Below are 9,836 nucleotides of genomic sequence, written 5' to 3' on the forward strand. Positions count from 1 at the left end.
ATGGTCATTATTATGCGCCAAGATACAAATTATGACCGTTCATTGGTCCGTCCGTTTGTTGTTTCTACTCCATATCTGCTTAACCTCCTGGACAATTTTCATAAAACTAGCATCATTGCTAACCCTATCAAGACGATGTGCAGAGCGTACAACCAGTGTCACTAGATCAAGGTCAGTGTCACACTTGAAGGTAAAAGTTCAAAGAGCTTAACTTCGTTTTGCTTTATATTCTATAAATCATTGGAACATTTTCATAAAACTAGCATCAATTGTTTACTTTAACAAGACCACGTGCAGAGCGCAGTACCCGGTAGCTAGGTCCAAGGTCAAGGTCATATTTGGAGCCCTGCTAAACTGGCTTGATGTAAATTGTATACATGACGGTAGTAACACAGTATATTAGTTTAATAAAATATGAACAAAAACAGATTTGGCACACAAGTATGCTTTTGTAAGATTATATATACTAGTATGCATTGAATATACAATATTATCAAAAATGATCATACATGTTAATAGGATGAATTAATTAATCTTAGTTTAATAGCATACATGTCAGTGACGATTTCGTATATATATTAACGTAATTTGATTTGCGTATCAGTTATCAACAGCATCAAAATGGAGAAACACACAACCACAGCCCTCCCCCGGATTTCACAGTTGTTAGTAGATACTAAGATGTTGTGGAATTATAGGAATGGTCTAAAACTGCTTCAGCTGTATTTTCTATGCGTTTGTTTTCTTCTTGAGCATTTCTACTAGCTGTCCGCTACTATCCAGAGCTCGAATGTCAGTTCCACCGCCGACAAATTTACCATTGATGAACACACGGGGTACCTGTCAATATATAATATTTGTTATCTACTATATTTATTCCATATAAGTCTCGATCTTTCCCTTTTTCTCAAAGCTGAGCAAACTGGAAGAAATTGCAATAAGATTTAGAGACCACCCTCGTGGGACGGGATGGGGAGGATGAAAAAGTCGTAGTCTCTTTTTCCCCTGTTTGTAGGTGATAATATTTACATTCTTGCATAAAAACTTCTTTTTTTCTGGATCCGCCCATGTATTAGCGGGAGAAAAATCGTGTGCAAACAAGGTAATTATCCCGCTACCAAAGTTACAAGTGTATTTCTGACCATCATATAGCATCTTTATTTTATTCCTAATCACACCAAAAGGATGTTTATGTGCTACACAAAATAGTCCCATTCATAAACAATGCGGATGAATTATCAATGGTCAAGCAGTTCTAATTCAATCTGTATCCATTCACACTGACCATTTAGATTATATAAGCTCTATCAATGATAAGGTATTCAAGCCCATGCTTAAATCACATCACTGATTTCCAGCTGGCAATTTAGATAAGTTTATGTAAGGTCAGACAGAGTTCATCTTAGATATGAGGCACATTTGTATTTGTTTGTCATACATCTATGTATATTTATAGATTGGCATTTGCTTTTACCAATAGACTACAGTACAATTTCTTGTCCGGAGTATTCCCCAACAACCACTGGCTGGAATACCTCGAAACTTCCCTCCCAATTATAGGAAATGCACATATTGTCTTCATGTTTCGTTCAGATGAGCTACTGTAACTGCCATTTGATTACTCAACATGAGTAAACTATAGCGCCATTATCGCCATTGAATTCCACTTTTGTTCATTTATTATGTAATAATGCATATTTCGGGGAGCATCCATTGGCTTTACTGATATTTTCTTGTTTCATAAAGTTCCATTTTGTACAGGTGACATGACATTTTAATATACAAAATGTAAATGCAGATGCTCTCTGCTTTATCCTAGCTGTAAAAGAAAGGCATTGAGGAACACAACAGTTGCCATGAAACAGAAAATAAATCATCTACCAAAACCCGCAACCACCAGACGTTTCAATGCTTTGATTATTTTTGAATCCTTGATTCTTCCATAATAATCTCTTCTTATAGCATAAACGATGCAATCTAATCCATAGTATGTTTTGCTGTATCAGTTACCAAACCCAAACGCACTACCCCCAAAAATGTACGTACTCGCTCCACCCCTTGTTTACACCCCTTTTAGAAGTCGGAGTCGATTCATTTTTTGTTGATACCCATGAATGTATAAGAACTATGGTGGCTGATTTCTGCCATCTCGTTCTGCAGAGCGCCAAGACGCCAACACGCCAGGACGACAATTACATGCGCCAAGACGACAAAATCCATATTTGTCGTTTTGGCGCGTTCATTTGTCGTGTTGGCGCGTTGGCATTTGCATGGCGCCAACACGCCAGGACGACAATTTTACGCGCCAAGACGACAAAATCCATATTTGTCGTTTTGGCGCGTTCATTTGTCGTGTTGGCGCCCCCGCCAATGCGCCAACACGCCAAGACGACAAATGAACTCGCCAAAACGACAAATATGGATTTTGTCGTCTTGGCGCGTTCATTTGGCGTCTTGGCGCCCCCCCGCCAACGCGCCAACACGCCAAGACGACAAATGAACGCGCCAAAACGACAAATATGGATTTTGTCGTCTTGGCGCATATTATTGTCGTCCTGGCGATTAAGTGTTTTGGCGCTCTGCAAACGCCAACACGCCAAGATGACAAATGAACGCGCCAAAACGACAAATATGGATTTTGTCGTCTTGGCGCATATAATTGTCGTCCTGGCGTGTTGGCGTCTTGGCGCCCTGCAAACGCGCTAAGACGCCAGAACGCCAGGACGACAACTTCCCAATTTAGCGTGTTGGCGCCCCCGCCAGAACGACAAATGCCTTGTTTGTCGTCTTGGCGCGTATAATTGTCGTCCTGGCATGTTGGCGTCTTGGCGCCCTGCAAACGCGCTAAGATGCCAGAACGCCAGGACGACAACTTCCCAATTTAGCATGTTGGTGCCCCCGCCAGAACGACAAATGCCTTGTTTGTCGTCTTGGCGCGTATAATTGTCATCCTGGCGTCCTGGCGTTCTAGCGCCCTGCAAACACGCCAACACGCCAGAACGAGATGGCAGAAATCAGCCACCATACTGTGTGTAACTTGTGCAATTGTTCGTTTTTATGAATCATTTTAATGTTTTTGTACGTATCTATGGTGGCTGATTTCTGCCATCTCGTTCTGGCGTGTTGGCGCGTTTGCAGAACGCCAGGACGACAATTATACGCGCCAAGACGACAAACAAGGCATTTGTCGTTCTGGCGAGGGCTAAATTGGGAAGTTGTCGTCCTGGCATTCTGGCGTCTTAGCACGTTTGCAGGGCGCCAAGATGCCAACACGCCAGGATGACAATAATATGCGCCAAGACGACAAAATCCATATTTGTCGTTTTGGCGCGTTCATTTGTCGTCTTGGCGTGTTAGCGCGTTGGCGGGGGCACCAAGACGCCAAGACGACAAATGAACGCGCCAAGACAACAAAATCCATAGTTGTCGTTTTGGCGCGTTCATTTGTCGTCTTGGCGTGTTGGCGGGGGCGGGGACGCCAAGACGCCAACACGCCAAGACGACAAATGAACGCGCCAAAACGACAACTATGGATTTTGTTGTCTTGGCGCGTTCATTTGTCGTCTTGGCGTCTTGGTGCCCCCGCCAACGCGCTAACACGCCAAGACGACAAATGAACGCGCCAAAACGACAAATATGGATTTTGTCATCTTGGCGCGTATAAGTGTCGTCCTGGCGTGTTGGCGTCTTGGCGCTCTGCAAACGCGCCAACACGCCAGAACGAGATGGCAGAAATCAGCCACCATACGTATCAGTAGGAATGCTTTTATCTAATTTCGTGAAGAATTTGGATAAAACATTTGAAAGCTTGTCACTACGTTCGTACTCATCCGTACTCTAAATGTGTTCGTACTCAAAATAATTCGATTGTAAAGTTATTGCTTTTGAAATTGTGTTCCTGTTTACCAAATGTTTAAGTGATATGCAAAAACATGGGTAATTTTATGTTTGTAATAATGACAGATTAAAAAATCGGTTAAAAACCTTCATTACATGCTTTTGGAAGGTTGTTGATTTCTGGGCCCTGGTTATGGATATTTAAAACATGTTTACCGTTTCCAAGAACAACAGAATGGTAACTAATAAATGTACCGGAATTGTAAAGTCATCCAAGCGCATAGCTAGGGCATTTTTCATAGTACGCAGACGTAATTAGGTTGGGGTCGGTGTATCCTCCCCTTGATTATTTATCAATGTAAGAACGGCAAATGGTGCATTTTAGCGTGTATTTGAAGCAAAAACATTGCACGAAAACCTTATTCTTTGTTAATTGTATTAATTCAAAACAAATGGTTAGTGGTGACACACTTTGAAAATATCATTATGATTGGATATATCATTCAAGAGACGTGTCTGTAAGTATATATACTATAGTTGTTACAAGGAATTTGCCATAACTCCAAACTGAATACTAGACTAGTCAACAAAGACATGTTAAGTTTCATGATACTGATACAAATGCGCCAAATCTGAAACTAGCTGATACCTTGCATAGGGAAAGCATTCCGGTATAGCGGCGTCTTCATTACGTCAAGTTCGTTATAGGCATTTCCCTTATCTTTTTTTAACTTGAACAGTATTCTGCAAAATGTTTCTTACACCTTTTAAATTATTTCGCTGTTTCGCCCTCGAGATCTCGCGCTTCGGGCTTCATGCATCGCTTTCTCTAACGATATGCAAAACGCGAGATAACGACGGTGAATGGCGAGATGGCGAAACTTTAGCAATTTCGTGCTTTGCCATCGTGATTTCGCGCATGTGAAAAATTCTCGATTTCACGCACAATGATTTCGCGCTTTGCCATCATGATTCCGTGCTTCGCGTATCGCCTGCTCATGATGAAGAAGCGCGAGATCACAGTGGCGAAGTGCGAAAAACCGAAACTTTCAGGCTTTAACATTAGCATTGGGTAGACATTTTACCAACAATACTGAATCATAAAAAAATGTTAAAAACACAGCGTGATTGTTGATATATCTCAACGACATCTAAAACCAAACTTGTATTACACTGAAACCTTGAATGGACAATTTTTTTAGAATGTTGTTTAAGGTCTTCTGAAATATAATACATATAATTTAGTTACCTATAAATCCATTGAAAAAACTGTAATCACCAATTATAAAGAAAGGACATATTTATCTCACTGTGAATTGGTCGTCAGATACTGTAATATCGTATGAATTGTAGAGGTGTCAAACCTTGGCAATACGCGTAGGATTTAACTAGGTGTAATTATTTGATTTCTATAAAAAAATATTTTATATTCTACAACATTGGGACCATGGAATAATTGATAATTTCATACATTTAAGTACAATTATAAGATATATCTAAGATATCTGAAAATAACGTAATAATTATAATAATTATGCGTGACAAATTACATCTGCAGTGTTATACAAATTGTCCTATTCAAAAGCTATTAGCTTTGAAAATGTCTCTGTGCCGATTTCTCAGACAACAGTTTATCAATTTTTGACATTGTATTATAATTCTATTTTAGAAATTTGACTCCTTAAACCGTTACTGGCGTTAGCATAGACGGCGTATGAATGTAATATTTCACATGGTCAGGATTAGTACAAAATGAGCACAAAATTGTTATAGATAAAAGAATCTTATAGTTTTGTGTATTAATGTCTGCAGAAGCCCGCGGGATATGTTTGTGACCTCGACCTCGGTCTCGATCACAAACAATCCCGCGGGCTTCTGCAGACGTTAATCGGTCGAGGTCACAAACATATCCCGCGGGCTTCTGCAGACGGTCACAAACAATCCCGTGGGCTTCTGCAGACGTTAATCACTAACAATCCCGCGGGCTTCTGCAGACGTTAATGCACAAAAAAACGTGCTTTATCCCTACATTCGCCCTATTCTTTTCCATTGAAAATTATGACGTTCATTTCGTATGAACAGCAAAAGAAAAGGCGCGAAATTTACGTCATCGCTGCTTAGTGATAACAGACCGCTGTTTTGACGACGTCTGCGTATAGTCAGGGAGAACGTTCCTTAGATGACGTCGCAGTTGTTCCGTGTAGTGAACAGAATGGCCGGGAAGCTGATTTTAATGTTAAATGCCACAAAATATGTGCAATTTATAATATTATCTTGTTTACAAATGGAAAGGAAATATAATGTAAATATAAGAAATGAAACTATTTTTTTCGGTGTTCATGCGAAATGAACGACAGAATAGGATCGGCAAAGTAAACATGAATCGCTTTTGCCGACCCTATTCTGTCGTTCATTTCGCATGAACACCGGAAAAAAATCATTTCATTTCTTAATTGAAAACAGAATGTTTCAAAGCATTTACCTTTATAGTGGTCTTTATAACAGTATTGCCTCGTAGTAAGTGTTTTGTATGCACAGCGTTCAAAATGCAATTTTTTGAAAAATTGTAAAGAAATGGAATGAATGAATCTATAGTGCAGAAAGTCGGTTTGAAGTTTCTCATAATAATAAAGAACTTAAGTTTACAGTCTTACCGTATGTGCTCCAGTCATGTTCTTCAACTCCTCCTGCAACTGACTGTAGTTGGGATCATCGTTGATTTCCCATACCTCGTAATCTTCAGGTTCTATTTCCTTACCCACATACTTCTGCAACACTTTCTTAGCCATTAGACAAAATGAACAGTGTTGCTTAGAAAATACCATCACTTTCTTTTTCGCGATTTTATCGTTAATAATTTTCTTAACGTTTGCCATTTATTTTCCGAGTTTACTGTACAGGCCAAGAATCCGTACTACCACTTGAAAAAGCAATAACTACAGGTATAGTATAGAGCAAGTATGAAAATAAATATGATATAATTCGATACCTTCCTTTTAAAGTCCATTGAATACGAGCCACGAAATATCAATATGCGCGTAGCTACATTTAAGCCATCTTTCGTAGAGTGATGTTATGCTATATCAATGCAATTGGAAAAGTAAGCTGTATTTGTGTCATACGCTTTGCAGTCCTGAAATTGTTTTCTTTTATTTTCTGATAATTCTAGATATGTTCTCATACTTTGACGCATATATATGGTTGGCAGAGTGAGCTTTTTCGACATATTTTACCTTGTGAAGTTCTGTGGTATTTGACTTTTTTTCCAAAAAATCGTTTGTGCGTTGACAAATTTCACCACAACAAAATCACAGTTTCCCCATTGATCTTTACCTGGTTTTCTTTTCAAACTGCTAATCCTTTCTTCATGACGAGGTAAAAAGTGCATGTACAGTTTGCATGTACTAGGTCTCCAGTTTCCGTCTGAATATCGCGTTCATTTGGAGTGTTTAAGGTACGTGTGAAGGCCTTCAGAATCCACATCTTAAACTAGCCCGATATATTTCATATCCAGATGTTAACTACATAACAACAGTTTATTCTTTACAAACTTCTGGATCTAATGTTCAATCTGACTTTTTCTTGCTTTATTTTCGCTTTACCAGGAATGAAGGGTACCCATAAAATCTTTGAGTCAATTTCGTCCACTGTGTTCCAGTCAGCATGAATAACAATGCCGTCCACATACAGGCTGCAAGTCTGTGTCACAATTAGCAAGTAGGGCAATCAGACTGCAAAACTGTTTCGTAGTCAGCTAGTAGAATATAGAGAATCTGTCATTGGTGTTCGGTTAAGATGAGAAAATCCCAACCCGAGGGCGCACCGCTCAAGTCTTAAACGAGGCTGTGCCGAGTTTAAGACTTTAGCGGTGCGCCAGAGGGTTGGGATTTTCGATCTTCACCGAACACCAATGATGGATTCTATTTCTCACTTACCACAACAAAAACAATGAAAACAAGTATGAAAATATGGAACTATTTTAAACGCGGGAAATTGACGTCCGTAAGCAGAAGTGACGTCATGTCATTTCAGTGACGCATAATAACAAAGTTCCGCTTTAGTTTTATCGTTTGTAGCGTAACGGTACGTTCTTATCATAAAGTAACGAATTTTGAATCGAGAAATACACTATAAGTGGAGAGAAGAGATAAAGGTACCTGATTTTTATTTATTTTACATAAATAATATGTATATTCAGTGCATGAAATAGTCCGTCACAGGAGTGTGGGATAACCCATGTGAGATAAGATTTTCCAGCATTTCTAAAAATAGAGATTTTTCTGTCCGATAAGTGAGAAAATGTCGTCCATATTCAGGCTGCAAGTGTTTTGTACTTTGCATGTAGGGCAAGATCGTCCACATATACAGGCTGCAAGTGTGTTCCGCAGTCAGCAGTCAACATATAGACTGAAAGTCTCTTTCAAAGTAGTCAGCAAGTAGGACAATGTCATCCTCAAATAGGCTGCAAGTCTGTTTCAAAGTCAGTAGGACAATGTTATCCGCATGCAGGATTCTAGTCTGTTTCGCAGTCAGCAAGTACGGCAATGTCATCCACATATATACGATTTCAAGTTTGTGACTGCATCCAAGACAATGTCGTCCACACACAGGCTGCAAGTCTGTTCCGCAGTCAGTAAGAAGGGCAATGCCGTCCACATACAGGATTCAAGTCTGTTTCGCAGTCAGCAGGTACACCAATGATGTCCACATATATTCGACTTCGGGTCTGTGATTGCAAGTAGGACAATGTCATCCACATACAGGCTGCATGTGTTCCACAGTCAGGAACAGGAAGTAGGACAATACCGTCCATATACAGGATTCAAGTCTGTTTCGCAGTCAGCAAGTACGGCAATGTCGTCCACATATATAAGACTTCAGGTCTGTGATTGCAAGTAGGAAAATGCGTCCACACACAGGCTGCAAGTCTGTTCCGCAGTCAGTAAGTAGGACAATGCTGTCAACATACAGGATTCGAGTCTGTTTTGCAGTCAGCAAGTACGACAATGTTGTCCACATATAATCGACTTCGGTTCTGTGACTGCAAGAGGACATGTAACGTCCTCCACATACAGGCTGTAATTCTCTTTCGCAGTCAGCAAGTAGCTCTAGCAGTAAGTGAAATTGTTTCATCAAAATTGGAAAAGAGCTATACAGTGATGCTACAGACATGGTTGGATGAATGTGTATCAAACAGTTCAGGAGAAGAACTCGTTTAAAAGCATTTCTAATTTGAGCGCTAGCGGCTCCTAAAAGGGAATGAGTGCCCCCATTTGCATTAAGTTGGGAAAGGACTTCATATTGATTCTACAGTCTAAATTTGATGACGATACATGAAGCAATTTTTTCCGGGATCCGGATCTTACAAACGCATTAATGACCATTGAGGCCAGCCGTAATTCCATTTAAAACAAGGGATGTCGTGTGGATTTGAAAGGTCGTTTTTCACGAAACCGCCTGCTGCACTTACATATATTTGAAGACATTTGTTGTTTTACTGCGTCCAGACAGTATTTTCACATAATAAGTTTCATTTTCTACCACACATACTGCGTAATTTTCCTCGCCTAGATTAAAACTCGTCAGTACATCGTTCACAATGCTGAGACCAAGTACATTGTATGTACAGCTTTTGGTGCCCATAGTAACTGCTTTACCACATTCTTGTATAGGATTTATAAAACAACAGGGTAAAATAATATTTGCTAAGTCTAAATTTCGAAGTGATGAAAATGACCCCTATATATTCTTTTCATAAACAAGAGCTGTTGGAGGACAACAATGCTCGACTTTTCAAAAGCCTTGTCAATTGAATAAATATACAAGAGTGTCAAGATGGCCCTAGATCGCTCACCTGAGTAACACACCTTAACAGTGTAAACATGTTTTTCCTAGTGATTTCATGGGGACAAATATTCTGACCAATTTACATTAAGATTGGACCAAAAAACGTGGCCTCTTGAGCGTTAACAAGCGTTTTCTTTGTTTGACCTAGTTAT

At 39.7% G+C, this 9,836-nt stretch overlaps 1 protein-coding gene across 1 annotated transcript; it reads right to left on the reverse strand.

Moving 5' to 3' along the window:
* Positions 1-387: 387 nt before the first annotated feature.
* LOC123538954 (uncharacterized) lies at positions 388-6,801 on the reverse strand. Its single transcript, XM_045323384.2, has 2 exons — positions 6,492-6,801; positions 388-840 (listed from the first exon to the last, which is right to left on the reverse strand). Exons 1-2 carry the CDS (start codon positions 6,711-6,713, stop codon positions 730-732), a joined length of 333 nt encoding a protein of 110 aa, XP_045179319.2. The 5' UTR covers positions 6,714-6,801; the 3' UTR covers positions 388-729.
* Between the last annotated feature and the right edge of the window lie 3,035 nt (positions 6,802-9,836).

This window comes from Mercenaria mercenaria, chromosome 18 (genome assembly GCF_021730395.1).
Source record: "Mercenaria mercenaria strain notata chromosome 18, MADL_Memer_1, whole genome shotgun sequence".
Classification (NCBI taxonomy): Eukaryota; Metazoa; Mollusca; class Bivalvia; order Venerida; family Veneridae; genus Mercenaria; species Mercenaria mercenaria.